The sequence below is a fragment of the Centroberyx affinis genome, unplaced genomic scaffold (assembly GCF_046629955.1).
Source record: "Centroberyx affinis isolate AG114_WGS23_722 - 3 ecotype Tasmania unplaced genomic scaffold, CSIRO-AGI_Caff_v1 ptg000171l_1, whole genome shotgun sequence".
NCBI lineage: Eukaryota > Metazoa > Chordata > Actinopteri > Beryciformes > Berycidae > Centroberyx > Centroberyx affinis.
The window spans coordinates 1105601-1121481 of record NW_027278868.1 but is presented as its reverse complement, the minus strand read 5'-3'; the positions used below and the strand labels follow the sequence as shown (position 1 = coordinate 1121481).

The 15881-nt window shown below is 47.6% G+C and overlaps 1 protein-coding gene across 1 annotated transcript in view; it reads left to right on the top strand.

Moving 5' to 3' along the window:
- Positions 1–15424, top strand: part of sipa1l2 (signal induced proliferation associated 1 like 2) — a 37879-nt gene extending 22455 nt beyond the window's left edge. The window contains exons 11-19 of the mRNA XM_071534515.1: positions 359–732; positions 2680–2931; positions 4135–4188; positions 5790–5928; positions 9397–9616; positions 11168–11299; positions 13862–13979; positions 14181–14259; positions 15273–15424. Coding sequence (XP_071390616.1) covers positions 359–732; positions 2680–2931; positions 4135–4188; positions 5790–5928; positions 9397–9616; positions 11168–11299; positions 13862–13979; positions 14181–14259; positions 15273–15419 — 1515 coding nt within the window. The 3' untranslated portion in view covers positions 15420–15424. The remainder of the gene's footprint in view (positions 1–358; positions 733–2679; positions 2932–4134; positions 4189–5789; positions 5929–9396; positions 9617–11167; positions 11300–13861; positions 13980–14180; positions 14260–15272) is intronic.
- The last annotated feature ends 457 nt before the right edge of the window (positions 15425–15881 follow it).

Sequence of the window (15881 nt, the reverse complement as noted above, 5' to 3'; positions counted from 1 at the left end):
GTAAAATAGTATATGAGAATACCTTTTCATGCTTTTTAAACCTATTAAGGTTCCAGATGGGATGGGTTTGCCACATAGACCAATACAATGACAGAGTTAAAAAGGGGTCACTTGGAAAGTATTTGACATTCAGTTTATTCTATTTGTATTATTTTCTGTGATTGTCAACTTGGCTGACAGTATTGTGGACCGCAAGAAAAATAGCTGTTGCCTCAGTGCCAGCTAACGGGGATCCACAAACATGTGATTTGGCCTGATGGGTAAACCCCTTCCATCTGGTACTCCAAGCATATTAAAAAAGCCCCAAGAATGATTTACTGTATTTACTGTGCCCTCCCTCCACTCTTCTCTCCACCAGACGGGAGACAAGAACTCAAGCCACTCAAGTAGCAACACCCTCTCCAGCAACGCCTCCAGCAACAGCGACGACAAGCACTTTGGCTCCGGAGACTTGATGGACCCAGAGATGCTGGGCCTCACCTACATCAAAGGGGCGTCCACAGACAGCGGCATCGACACCAACCCCTGCGTGCCCCCCGGGGCCCGGGTGCTGCTGCAGGGCAGGGTCGGGGAGCAGGGGCACCCCTGGGCGTCGGAGCACCACGAAGACGGGGCGTCAGAAGAGGACCATGGGAAACTCTACCTGCCGCAGGGTTACGCCTCCGCCATCATGTCTAGTCACGTGACGGAGGGCAGCATCGGGGACCTGAGCGAGATCTCCTCCCACTCAAGGTACGGTGCAAGATAGGTGTTTTATTTTCGACCCTAGGATTTTCTTGTGTGTTGAAATAACATTTTTGACTGTAAAGGATGGTTTAGATGTGGTATTTTCAACCATTTTTGACTTCAAATGTCTACTATCTTGCTCCCAGGGAGGTTTCAGTACTACACTGTGTGTTTGGGTGAACAAAGATTTGACCTTTGGCTAAGATAAAGGCCAGCTGATGTCAATGGTGAATCTCCTCTATGTTTTTTCCTCTCTATGGGCAAGGGTTTTATTCCAGTGTGGCTTAATTCTAGTGCGTCAGGTCATTGATTTGCTCATGGGAGAAAATCACACCCTTTCCATAGTATATGGCTCGGAGCACAATCCATTACGCACAGACATACATGCACCCATACACCACAACCACCACACTATTTATTCAATCAACATATCTTGTGTGTTCTGCTAAACACACAAACACAAACACAAACACACACACACACAAAAGGATGGCTGCTGGCTGTTAGCTGACCTTTTCACTCAGCCGCGCTCCCTCTTTCCTGACCTGCATCCTGCTCCATCCAGCTGTGCTGTGGCTGATAGGTGGGGTGGCGGTCAGGCTGGAGCAACATGGGGGGTTTCATCACACCATCATCCAAGTCCTCCCCACCAGACTGGGGCCCAGCTGGGAAGGAGGAGGGGTGTCAGAGTGTGTTGGCCATGGAGCCACTCACAGTCTGTCTCTTTGAAATAGAATGGGTATCTATTTGTTTATGCAATACAGGATTATGTTAGCACAATCTGTTCAGATCATTGACCTGTTTGGAGGGTGTCAGATCTGTCTGCCCCAGCATATCATTCAGAGAAGAGGAAAGAGCCCATGCCATCACCTTGACTACTCCGCTACTTCCCCCCTCTGATATAATGGTCTATGACACCCGAGTGTCATCTGAACAAACAGTGAAACAGCAGGAACACGTTTTGCAGGGTGTGGCCCAGATGGTCATGAATATGGAAACAGTGGATGCGGTGCCTCAAGCTAAAGCCAACCCTCTCAGGGTATTTTAGGGAAATGTTTTGTGTTTGCTGAAAGTTTTCCCGCAACCAACGAGATGTCAGAGCTCAGAATTTCTGCATCCAAAATCTGGCATCTTTGTCAACCTGGGCAGTTTATCCAAATCTGAGTCCAGCTGAGCAGCTGACAGATGAATCCGTACCAGGCAGGAGCGATAAAAGACAAAATGTCCTTCAACACAAAATGCCAGTGTGCTACTCTTAGAGACTAGCTGTAATTGCAACTGAATGTTCTTCACTTGATTGGTAGATGGCTTACTTCGAAATGAGTGAGGATGTAATGGGAATGCCCCTCTTCACAAAGTTAAAATCTCTTCACTCAAAACACAATTATCACAAACAAGCAAATGGCACATAACTGTATTTACATCAAATGGATCCTGTGATAAATAAAATCTACCAGAAACAAAGCCATCACTTCTTATTAGACACAGTAGCTGAAATATCACTAAATGATTTGTCACTAATGATGTGAGAACGCATTCAAATGTGTATTTAAAGAATAGAGCATTCTTTTATGTGCTTTTTGATTGTAACTTAATCTACTACATCAAATGTTATTTGTTTAGTCAGAAGAAGCACACACTCGACTATATTTAGGTGGTCAATCTAAGTCAAGCTAGAAGTGAATTAACTTGCCATGGAATGTATGTGGAGGATATGATGCCATCCTGTCTGAGCCAACTGAGCATTTATTTCACATTATGGAAAGAGGGATTTTGAATTCAAACTCATCCTAGTAGGTTATCTCCCAACATTCGTCCAGACCGAGGTTTCTTGCCCAGTGGCCCTTTTCGGCTTTTTTCTTGGTTTTTATGCTTTCATTATAATTTCATGGTTTCGTTTATTTTTTGGTCACTTTTGAGTTACATTGTGCTTTATTTTTGCACTCCGGCCAGTGGCTCGCACCACTCTGGCAGTCCGCTGGCGCGCGGTGCCAGGTACTGTATGTCAGCCGACTCCTCCAAGGTGTACACCATCCCCCAGACCAGCAGCTCGGGGGCAGGGCCTGGGCCGGGGCCGGGTCCGGGGCCCAGCTCAGAGGCCTGTGGACAGACACGCCCACAGCCTGACTGCAAACACCCAGTGGGCATGAAGAAGGCTGACGAAGCCCAAAGCACTGAGGGACCTCCCAACATTTCAGAGTGTGGGTGAGTGTGTGTGTGTGTGTGTGTGAGGATGAGCTTATATGCATGAGAACATCAACAAACTTACTCTTGTGCGACAAAATCATTAAAAAAAAGTTAGTATAGTTTGGTGGCTGGTTCTCAGTGCAGATTAAATGCAAAGCTAGGTGACACTTTTTTCTTAAGTCTCATCACTTTTCCTGCATGGTCTCATTGTAGAGCTGTATTCCCCAGACCTGCTGTTGTTCTTGAGTCAGATCCTTTCCAGTAGCAGTGTCCTCCCTTCAGCCCACCCAGTGTACATAAACTGGCCTTGATTGAAGCCGACAGCCACAAAATAAATAAGCTCGATGAAGCCACAGACATAATACACTTGGCACATGTCACTTGTGGTTATTGATCATTCCTGTGAAGCCAGGTCCCCGCGGACTGCCAGGCTGAGGCTCTACTACATCAGCATCTCTGCTGGGAGCCGGGCAGCGATCCACAACAGCACACACCGCAATCGCACGCACACACACACACACACACACACACACACACACACAGCCTGAGGATGCCTGCCGCAGAATAGCCTCCTAGAAACATTACAAAGGAAGATGAACGTATGCAGTCGCTCAGCCAGGATGAGAACGTACACTCCACAGGCGATATACGAGCAGTGACGAGTGACTGTGTCTGTCTGATGATTAAATGGTTAGCTGTGGAGAACAGGGAGACGTTGTTGGTGAAATTGAAACGCAGCTTTGATGGTGCGAGCGTGCCTGTGTGTATGTGTGTTGTCTGAAGGTTGTTTGCGTGAGGGCATATTTTGGAAGAGAGAATGGGAGATTTGCACTGGAAGAAAATCCCCCTGCTCTAGCTCCCAAGTAATCTGATTTAGGCTGTGAAATTTGCCACTGCCACTTAAGGGCTGTGTGATTGATAGCATGCACTGAAGTCATCTTCTGCCGAGTTATGAAAAAGCTCTGTAATTCAGTTACCCTCCCCAGTGTTTGTTTATATATTCCTGCGGTTTTATTTCATCTTACATAACGATGCCTCCTGATAAATGGCCTAATATTACTCACCGATATTGTTCTAACATAATGAAGTTTCTTTTCCCCCTCCATTCTAAAAAGTTTTCTCATTTGCTCTAACACTGTATGTAATGCAAGCTGTGTAACAATGCTCCTAACCCCAGGCTGTTCTTTTCTCTCTTGCTTCTGCTTCTGCTTCTTGTTCCAGAGGAGCGGAGAGCTTGTTAGCCTTCCTCCTCAAAATGCTGTCTGAGCGTTCAAGGTACACAGTCAGTAAAAGTCAACCCCTGTGGCCCTGATCTGTATGACCCTCCCCGCCCCGCCCCCCTTCTGCCCCAGACCACCGCCCCGCTCCTCTGTCGTGGCAGGTCTGAAGTGCTGGCCTTGCCATGGGCTGCACTGGGAGTGGAGGGCATCCTGCTGTGCATCACCGGTTGTGACATTTCTGCTGTATCTCCTGCCGAATCCCTCTGCTGCGTACTCCCCACCCAGTGTGTCCTCCTGTCAGCCCCCTATTTGAGACACACTCAGCCACACAGACAGAGACACACACACACACACACACACACACACATACATATCCAGGTCAGGGTCGGCTGTGCAGGATTACATTTTCTTTACATTTTAGGCATTTAGATAACGCTCTTATCCAGAGCGACATAAGTGCAATAATAGAATAAGCTTCAATTCCTATATCCCCTAAAATTTCAAGCAACCATAAGTAAGGAGTGCAAAGCAGTGCAGGGCCATACATCGATCATGTAAGCGTGAAGCACTAGGAAAAGGAATAGAACAAGAGCTAAGGAGAGAGATAGAGGGGATATAAGGGATTTCTCTCACCAGTCTTAGCAGGAAGCCACCAATATACACAGCTCCATTAATTGAATCTCTTTTTTCCGGAGGCAGCCTTAAAAATAGCGCTATTGTTTCTGACCCAGTGATCCCATGGATCCGTCAGAATGCATCTGGCAATCACACATGGACATTTGCAATAACGGTTTATGTATTCAGGAGCTCGGTTGCCATGGTGCCAGCAGCTTAAAACAGGGCAACTCTGTGGAATAGTGTCTCTAGCTAACCAGCAGCCAGGCTGTCCCACCGTCTAGCCGTCTAGCATATCCCCTGTGGCTATCTAACACCCTGCCAACAGCACTCAGTGTGTCATGCTCACAGGCTGCTCACTTTAAGCAGACGGAGGTCTCGCAGCCACATAACCGCACGAGCCAGGTCGATCTCGTCCCTGCTGCACTATGTCCCCTTCAAGACACCCTCAATACCCCTCAAAATGATTTAAAAGCTTTCTGAAAATACCCTCCATTCCTCCAAAGGTGGTTCCCTCATCCCCCTGGCCTCTCCACTGTGTCACCTCTCCTGGGTCCATCTCCTGTCTAACAGCTCCCGCATGTCTTTCTCTGTTATTGTCTGAGCACCACTTGAGAGTCCACGGTTGGTTCCCGTCTCTGTCTTTAATCTGTGTCACAAAACCGTCTTTTTTTCCCCTTGCTCTCTACCTCTCACAGTGCTTGGCTGCGTTCCTCACACTGTCCTTAATCTTGGGTTTGGCAAAGGGAGATGTGACAGGGGCAGGACAGGAAAAAGTCCCTCCCTTGCTCCCTCTCCAACCCCTTTTACCCCAACTTCACCCGACTAGCACCTTAAGCATGAGGCAGAGAGGCACCCGATGTTGGCATGCTAAGATGGATCCACCTGATGCACCTGAATGACACTGATGTAATTTTCTAAACGGCTCAGCTACCTTTGAATCCAAGCTCTGATGGCCTGAGGCCTCCCTGGCGGGATGAGGCTGGTGTGACTCTTCTCCTGATGAGCTCTGTTGTTCTCTGCTCTATATATCTTCTACAGGCAGCTGTACGCGCAGGAGGCTGCCTGTCGGCTGCAGGCTGCGGACCGGGACAGCAAAACAATGCAGGGACTCTCCAAAGAGGAATACCTTAAAATGATGCTGCCGGACAGCCCTCCAGGTGAAGACAGGAGTAGAAAGGTGAGGCTCGGTCATTGTCACTGATTCACCAACTAACCAATTAATTACCTGCTAACTGTCATGTACTGTGTCACACGCACACACAGACACACACGGACACACACACACACACATGAAACCTGTTGACAGTGTGAAGCAATGATTTGTCACAATATCTAATAGCATGACTGCAGTACATTGTAAGGCTGGAGTGCAGATGTAGATAAAATCTGTAACCCCAGGCTGTTTCACCCTGCTGACTAACAGGCGTGTACACAAGACAGACGAGGCCAGAACCAGAGCAGATAACCTCTTGTTGGGAAGCAAGAGAGAGCAGGACAAACATCTGCTGCCTATCAGCTGGTGCTGCTCAGCACCACAGTTGATAGGCTGCTCTCTCCCAACACAAGGCCCTTTCAGTCCCCATTGGACGGGCACAGACTGTTTGCTTAATTTAATTTATAATGGGGCCTGAGTTTGCTCAGCCGGGATGTCATGGATTAAAGGCAGGAAGTTGCAGAGAGTGCGCCCATGTTTGATGTCCCTGGGTCCTGCAGACTCTATTAATTGCATCTTGAGTCGTCCCCCCCCCCCCCACTGCCTTCCCTCATCCCCCATCCATTATCTACCAGGAAGGGACCCTGGAGACATACAAATGGGTTATTTTTGGATGCCGCTCAATTCTAATACAAATGCACTGCATCCCTAGAGGAGAGAGAGAGGCAGGCATAGCCATGGCTTCTGGCACAGAAGGGCCTCGTCCCTCAGATAAGACAGCTCACTCTTGTTGTTCAGTGCACTGATAAGTTCGTCTTGCCGTTGTGCTCGGCTTATATAAAGTCCAGTGCTTACAAGAGAGCAGGCAACCTCAGTGCCTGTCTAAAATGAAAGCAGGTGTATCAGCCCTGAGCTGTGATTTTCGCTCATTTGATTCCATTCTATGTTTCCCACAGAGAAGAAAAGCTCTGTAATCAGTACAAGGGGTACATAGTACTGCTTGTTGAATGCAAAGAGCACTGTGGCCTTTGTTGTAATCTCATTCTCCAGTCTGATGCAGTGGGATAATGTAGTGTGTGGAAAAGCAATCTGGGAGAGAGATGCATGAGAGAGGGCACAGAGCCAGACACTCCTCCCATATATACATCTGATCCCAATGAACACGTACTGTTCTTTTCTGGGAGCTGCTACGCCAGGACGGCATGTTTTCAATCATCAGCTGGCACGTAAAGGAATCAAATTACAGTAATGACAGTGTTGGAAATATCGTTGATTTATTTCTAATCCAATACAGTCTGACTTGTTTAATCTCCTAAGTAATCAAGCGCGGAAGACGGCAAAGGTTAATGCGTGTGTCGCTTCCAGCCGTCACGCGATGCCACTGTTTTGTGTGGGTGAGCAGGTGCAGAGAGATTTTCCTTGCCAGCCAAGATGTCCGTTGGGACGCCCTTCCAGAGACAGGCAGACTATTGTGTGTTTGACGTAAAGGAAAGGCCGCTCACAGCTTATTCTCCCGCACCGTTCCTCTTTTGAACCTCCCGTGGGAAAGAGAAAAAAGCTGAATAGGTGGTTGTTCGTGACATCCTGCTAAGTTGTACGTCAATGGGCTCTGAATGTCTGTTGTTGTCGCTGTTCAGTGTGGGCAGCAAGGGAAAAATCTGGAAATCAGGACAAAATCTAGGCAGTTGTGTTGCTGGTACCTGAAACTGATATTGGCTTTGCTGTGTTGTAGAATAGCATTAGAATATATTACAGCCCAAGCCAGGCTGAGAACCATTGCCAACTGAGGTGGATTTAGACAGATTTAGACACACCTCATATGAAAGTGCCGATAACCTCACAGGTTTGATTAATGCAATATTTCATGCAGAAAGTGCTCAGCAGGTTCAGTCAACCGGCGCTCTGAGATATGTGCAGAGAGCCTGGTGTGATGCTCTAGATGTAATAAATAGAGATGGCCTCTGAAAAAACATTAAGCTCTATTGCAAATGGTTTTATTTGCCGTGACTCCATTTATGGGAACACTAAATCTGGGTGCTATTTTTGCTTTATATGAGAGAGCGGCAAATCCTGTTTCAAGTTGTTTTGATGAGAGAAAACCATATGGGGTCTAATCTCGTAAAGTTGGGTGGGAAAATGGCAACGAGGGGCAACCTTCTAAAGTCGAAACCCCTAAGATGTGCTTTGGAGCTGATATGCATGCTACTTTTGATTCCAGTATATATCTCTGCTTTAACGGCGTAATAGATTCTGTTTGTTAAATTCTCACCATGGGATTTGTGGGAGATCTGTGTTTGAAATGGAGATGGCTGGGTGTTGGCTTGTGGGAGATACCAGTCTAGTGTTGGTTACAGCTGGGAAACCAAAGGCAGACATTTACTGATCTGGCCAACTGCCCTGCATATCAATTGTGGCTACTTTTGATGTAATTTGTACGGTAGTTATGTAGGCTAAAGGGACACTGATGGATGGGAGAGAGCTTTGTGGTTATGTGTGTTTAAACAGGGCATCCTCTGTCAAAACTCTGGCCACGCTCATGAAACTCAAATATCTCTCTGGTGCTACCCTGTGTCTGCACAGCACAATGCACCGCTTCAGGATGGAGCTGCTTTTCAAAGCCCCACAGCCTTTATGAATGTTCATCCTGACCCCTTGTTCCCTTTTGACCTCCACTTTGCTTTGCATTGGCCGCTAAAAGTCTTGAGATTCTTTGAAAACAAGAATCCTATGCTGGCGAGGTAAACATACTCGGCCTGCACATACACACAGGCTGCAGCCACTGATTCACTGGACCATACTCATTGGTCTTTGTCTGTTCTCTAAACAAGGGAACACAAGAAAACATGTGCTTGGCTCGTTCATCAGAGTGAGTTATTAATAGACTCCTGCATTAGATGGACATATCCTGGAGTTCACTGTATTCCACTTATCTGACAATTCCTGGATAAAGGCACAGGCCGGAGCTTATTTTAGTCCCCACTCTGTCCTTTGTGTTTGTAAGTGTTAATGCACCATGTTAAGTGCATCCTTATTTCCATGCTTATACTTCTCTGCCTAGTCTATCAATTCATAGCTTCTTTTCCATCTAGCTTCTCTCTGCTTCTCTTCTCTAGCCTCACATTGTGTGCACAGCCTCGGTTCAACGTATGATTATTGACCGCTACAGCGCCGTGACCTCTGTCACCACATACCCTGGCCCTGTCCTCCGGTTTTCCCCACTCTGTCAGACACTCTCCAGCGGTGCTCGCTCCATCTGCATTTTCCTGAGAGCAGAAAGACTGTAATTGATTCCTGACACTCTTCCCTGACGTTTCCTCCGTCCCCACCCAGCCGTCAGCTCATGCAAACCTGCTGTGCTGAGGAAAAAGCGAAGCACAGCGAAGGCGCCATTCGGCTCCATTCGTCATGTTGTTGTTGATGTGAAGACCTGCTGACATATTGTTTTCTCTCTCTCTCTCTCTCTCTCTCTCCCTACTTTCTGTCCTCTCTCAGATGTCAGCAGCGGGCAGCTTGTCACCGCGACGCTCCCTCTACCGGACGCTGTCGGACGAGAGCGTGTGTAGCAACCGTAAGGGCTCGTCCTACGCCAGCTCGCATAGCTCCATGCTGGACCAAGCCATGCCCAACGACATCCTGTTCAGCACCACCCCGCCCTACCACAGCACGCTGCCGCCTCGCATGATCCACAACCAGGGAGCCTCCAACCTGAGGAGTAAGTACACATCCTGCACAGGCAGAAAAACGAGGCCAGGTCCAGTTGGATTCTGGACTATGACAACATCTAAAAATATGACTGTAGAGAAGCTCTTCTGAAGGAAACTAACTGAACTGTGCGCTGTCCCTTTAAATGCCACTTAGGGACGGGGGGGTTAATGTTGAATTTCTCTGCATGTTGCTCTTGGATTATCATTCCTCTTCTCTGGCACCAGATAAGAGCCAGGATATAGATATTTGTTTGAAGAGCCACTTGTGTCCCTCCCTACCGATATCATTAGCACAACTGGTGCACACTTCAGCGGCGCTCCCCAATATAGTCAACTAATTGGAACCGGGTGAGGTGGTGCGCCACTCGCGAGGGCTGCCGCTCCGCCTGCATTAAGCAGACACCTGTCACTGCCGGCTAGTATTCCCCTCTCTACTGTTCTCCTAGCGTCCGCTGAATATGTATTAGTGATGCGAGGTGTGATGTGTCCTGCCTGCACCGCTGTGGGTCTTTAAGATCTGTGACATGAACATGCCTATTTTTCCATCAGGAGTGTCACACTGTCTGTCATACATAATGTTCCATTCACTCATCAGTCCCTGCCTGCCTTCCTTTCTGTCCCCCCCCCCCCCCCCCTCCACCCTGTCTCATTTCCATGCCGCTCCTCGCCCATCTCCGGCTGGTGTGGTTAGACAGAAAATGGCTTTTGGAAAGATGTTTCTCTCTTTAGCCTCTTCTGGCTGTCAACCTGATGGATTCCTGATTGTTTTGAAGGGTAGTTGAGAATACAGGCTCTCTCTCTTTCCCCCCACTGAAACAGCCCAATTTGGTAAACAGTGAATCACTCAAGCTCCAAGATGCCGGGTAAATTGAAAGGAGAGTGTCAGCATCACCTCCAGCTCGCTCTCCCTCTCTCTCTCTTTCTCTCACTCTCACTTGCTCTGCTTCTCCACTCATGCTTTTCTAAATGCCTCTCTGTGAAATGGGAGCTTGTTTATTGCATCCCCTGTCTTTCAGGGTTAAGAAGGAGGGGGAGAGAGAGAGAGAGAGAAGGAAAGGCGGCATTGATTGAAACATGAAGACATTCACTCAGACAAGTCGTTTATTGCCCCTTAGACACTGCATTTGTGAGTGCTATGCAGAGAAGGTGACATAATGCCACTCTGGGCTATCATGCATTCCCACATGCACAGAGAAGCATTTTTACAAAATTAAGCAACCTTAATGAGGATTTGATATTTGATTGATATTTGAGTTAGGTGAAGGCATGGGATAGGCCTTTCAAGTGAGCTACTTCACTGAGCATGGGCTCATGACAGGCGCTTTTGATGTGCAGGGCCGGAGTTAGATAGATATCATCCTAGTGAAGTTTTGGCAGTGATAACTAGTAAGATTCCAGGTCACTTTGAACCTCCCCTCCTCCTCCTCCTTCCTCTATGCCCCTCCATTCCCCTCCCAGCCCCTCTGTCTGCTTTGATGCGAGTTGACGGGCGACTCAGAGCCAGCCCTAAACTCAGGCCGGGCCTAGACACTGATTGGCGTGCCTGCCTGTCTCTGCAGATGAGTTTTGGTTCTCTGACGGCTCCTTGGCGGACAGGTCCAAGTTCAGCGACCCGGGCCTCATGCCCCTCCCAGACACTGCCTCGGGCCTGGACTGGTCTCACCTGGTTGATGCAGCACGGGCCTTTGAAGGTAACCAGCCTGGCCTATGCTGCTGGCGCCTAGTGTAACCCACCTCCTGGCTGCTTAGCGTGTGTGTTTGCGTGTGCGTATGTGCGTATGTGCGTATCTGTAAGTATGTAATCTGCAAGTGCTTGCTTGCTTGTGTCGGTGTGCGTGAGGTGTGTGTGTGTGTGTGTGTGTGTGTGTGTGTTTCTCTTGGTGTCTATCTTAAGTGCTGTAGGAGGTGACTTTTGGCAATCCTGTTGCTATTTATCCCTCTGCTTTGAGCCCCATTGTGATTCCCGTCAAGCACTAACTTGGAAAAATGAGCCATCATTTCTCAGCACAGACATGGAGCCAATTTTCACACTATAAAGCCAGCAAGACGCCACTCAGGGAGAGTGCCCTAACCGCTGCCTTTTACAATTAAGCTCTTGGGTTGATAGTTTGGGGTAATTGCAGCTCCTCTCTGGCCTTGTGTCCATTAAAGTCTGAATATGGTACGCTGGATGGGCTGGATTCTTTCCTCTAGACAATGATGACAGACATCCCATCTGGATGCATGTAGTCCAGATCTACTCATTCTATTTTTAGAAATTATAATGGTTTGTCTTTTTAAAAAGGTTGAGTGTGGTTTCTTGTAAACTGACTAAAAAGTTGTTTCAGAGAGTGTTTGTGGTTTTTGGTGGCACCCGGCCCTGGGACGAGTGATCTGGCAAATGGAATACAGACTCAAATTGTTGAGGATTTGCCTTGATAAGGAGATTCTGTACACAAGGTGTTGTCTTCCCAGATAACATGTGAAACTGAAAGCTGTGTTTTCATTCAACCACACTGTTTTCAGTAAATTAGCATCAACATGTCTCGGCCACTTCATCTGCATCATCACCTTTGCTCTTTTTGTCTAATTTTAATTCTTCTTCTCACATGCCAGTATATTTCTCATCTGTTATGAAAACGCTAACATGCCATAAGTTTTGTCACTTGAACTCTGTCTGACCCCGAGACAAGTGAGCAGGCAGCGTAGCATGTGACCATTCATTTGTCATAATTCATGAATGCTCTGTAGCCTTTCCTCCTTTGATCTGTTTCTTGTCGCACAGCCCCCAGCATAGCATTTAACATGAGTGGCATCAGCGGAGATGATGCAGAGCCTGGTTGGCAGCAAGAAGGGAGTTGTCACGGCAGCCATGCTGGCATTTTGCAGCCCCAGAGAACGATGGGTAAAGTGGAAGTCTGTTGCCGAGCAGAAAGTGGCTCAAAGCTGCCTTTGTGCCGTGTTTGTCTAACCAGCTCTGATTAAATTAAAGCCAGGGGGGGGGACAGAGATTGGCTGTGGCTGAGATGCAAGGCAGCTATTTTTTATGACGGTCTCAAGTTGCTGTTTCATCAGCCTGTAAGTAAGTGTAGCATTTATGAGCCAGGTCATGTGAATCCTGAGAGGCTGTTTGGACGGTTCACATTCAAAATGTGAAAAAACAGGTGGGAATGGCTTGCAGCGTTCCCAGAAAGCGCTATGCACTCCTGACTTTCGCAGGTAGGAGCAGATGACATTCAAATGGATTCTGGCAAATTTCAGCAACAAAAGGCTTTTGATGTAATCATTGAAAAAGCTCTTTCTGTCATAATGATTGGACATTTTCAGTGTTCCCTCCCAAATAAATATGGATGTTCCAATGCGCAAAGACTTTAATACTTTCTCTTGAGTGTAATCATTTTTTTGTTTGATTTTCAGCAATTTGTCCAGGAAATCTGGACATTGGGTCATGTTAAAATGACAAGCTGCTTTTCTGTGCCTCGCTCTGCTTTCCTAGAAGTCTTTAATCTTTCTGATGCAGCCATCAAACATGGGGAAAATGTCCATTCATATGTAAATCAAAGCCTGGTCTCCTTTTCCTGCCTCATCTGAACATCCAACTCCGAGCTAGATCAGCCTTTGTCTTGGAGTGGATTAGCTTTCATTTGCGGCTAAATTAATGGAAGGGTTTCCTTAATCTTTTCTATGAATATGCAGATCCTCCTATCTTTCGTCTCAGACCAAGGGCTTGAGAGGGAGAGAGCTTCTAAAGAAAAGAGCATTACGCCTCAAACTGAGCGGTCCCCAAGCGTAACATGCCAAGTTTGGGGTTTCCATGGGGCTTTGAGCAAGCTTAAGGGCCTGATAGGGTAAAACAAGCATGACTGGTGCCTGACAGCTCTCTGGGGTCCGGCCCATTATGAGCCGAACAGCTGTCAGAGGACACACAGAGGGGTGAGGGCACCGGAGGGGACGCCCAAGGGACTTGTTTTATCTCTGATTTTCTAGAAATGCTCTGTTTGCCACCTTGTCTCCATATTGTCTGGTTAGAGATGACTCAGTGTGGGAGGACTACCTATTGATGGCCTTGCAACAGTGCTTACACCAGATACTTTCATTCATACCACACATGAATGAAACGCTCCATCCATTCTGAGAAGTGTGCATGCGGGCCGGATGTTCAGGTCCAGTGCAAATGCATGTCGACGCCACTTAGCGTGTTGCTGGATACATTTCCTGTTTTCGGTGTTTGGAGCCGAGCGTGATCGTGTGTGTGTGACCTGTGCCCTCCGCAGACCAGCGCGTGGCGTCTTTCTGCACCATGACGGACATGCAGCGGGCCGAGGCGCTGCAGATCTCCAGAGAGCTGACCCGGCGGGTGGCGGCGGCAGAGGGAGCAGCCCTGGAGGCGGGGTAGGCTTTCACCACACCGCTTACCGCCTCATTACAAACACGCGCATGCACGAACGCTCCTGGAGCAACTGACGATTAATAATAATAACCAGTTTCTGTGTCATAGCAGAAGCCGTCGTCATGCTTGATTAATTTGATAAATACAGTCTTTCTTGAGTGTTAACAGAATCCTGATATGTCGATGTGTGTCTGTCTCTACAGCGGCTCTCCCTCCACGCTGACTGGGAAAGTCAACCAGTTGGAGGTGATCCTCAGGCAGCTGCAGTACGACCTCAGAAAGGTGAGTTCACATACTTCACACAACAAGCCCCTTAAAGTTACAGTGCAATGAGAATTGCATTTCTCAATTTTATGGTATAATTTAACAAAGGACCCATTAATGTAAAGTTATTATAACAGTCAGTATTGTGGAAAATTCACTAACATCCTTTGATAAACTCTCCCTCAATATAATCAAACAGTCCATAACATCATTAAAATCAAACAGATTTAGAATTCCAGTCTGCTTTCTGGTGTAAATGATGTCACCTACACCCAGATTTTAATGAATGATCTCATTGGTCAACAGTATGCATAGTTACGGGTGAAGTTCCAACACTGGATATTTGTGGAAGGTTCAGCTCTCACTCAGTCCTACAGGCTTTGTACCATCGAACCTAATCAAAAACTGAAAAAGATTATGCTCACTGTGTTAGAAATCAACATCAAACTTTGCCTGTGTTGAAATCATTGCACTGGATCTTAAATAAGTCACTATTCTGGGTAAGACTTGAACGTGTTTAGTTCAAATGTGGGTATTCAGCGATTTTGTCTTCCTGCTGCTTGCCTGTGTCTGTTTTGTCAGGTTCGAGGTAAAAGTCACTAAATAGCAGACATGTGTGATATTTCTAAAGGCGGGCGTAAAGCGGCAGTCTGTGTCACACAGTGCAGTTCAGGAGAATAGATATTGAGTAATGGGTGCCCCGAGGTCTCTGAATTACCACCTCGTCCACTTAATTCAATATCCTGCTTCCTGTCCTTATTGTGTCCCGGCCCGGCATTTCCCCACCTCCTCTAATGCGCTTAAAATGGAGAAGGGAAATGCACTTTTACTGGAACAGAGCGCAGGCTGCCTCGCCATGCTAATGCCTCCCATTTACGCCGTGCTGACGAAAGACGGATGCTCTTGTAATGGCAGGGCTTTTACCCACACCTCTTTTCTGTCCATTTACTTTTGCCTCATGGCCTGGGGTTGACCGTGTGTGTGTGTGTGTGTGTGTGTGTGTGTGTGTGTTTTGCTATTGTTGTTATCAGGAGAAAGAGGACAAGGCAATTTTGCAGGAGGAGGTGCAACACCTGAGACAGGACAACATGCGTCTGCAGGAGGAGAGCCAGACTGCGGCAGCTCAGCTCAGGAAGTTCACCGAGTGGTTCTTCCACACCATCGACAAGAAACCCTGAGAGAGAGAGAGAGAGAGAGAGAGACGGAGAGAGAGACGGCCTTCACTGCTCCTGGGCACCCGATCTACTCCTGAGCAAACCCCCCCCCCCCCCTATATGATCCAAACTTTAAATCACACCAATACGTTAAGGGTCCCTAGAGCAATGAAAACTCTTTAAAATAAAGCCCCTGCTTGGGAGACTTGCAGCCCGGCCCCGTGTGGAGACACCCGAAACCCTTATCTGGACCTTAGTTTGGAAAAGCTCCTGTGTCTGCGGCGCAGGGGCGTTTCTGAAGTCAACGGTTTCTCCGTACCGGCAAACGAGACTCTTGGGAAAAACCTCCTCATCTCCGGCTGCCGGAGAACATTTAAGAAAAGCAACCCCGGGCCCTGCCTGCACCCCTGGGATACCCTTACAGTAGTGGAATGTAAAGCCGTAGAGCTCATTTTACTGTAGTCTACATATAATCTACCTATGTCA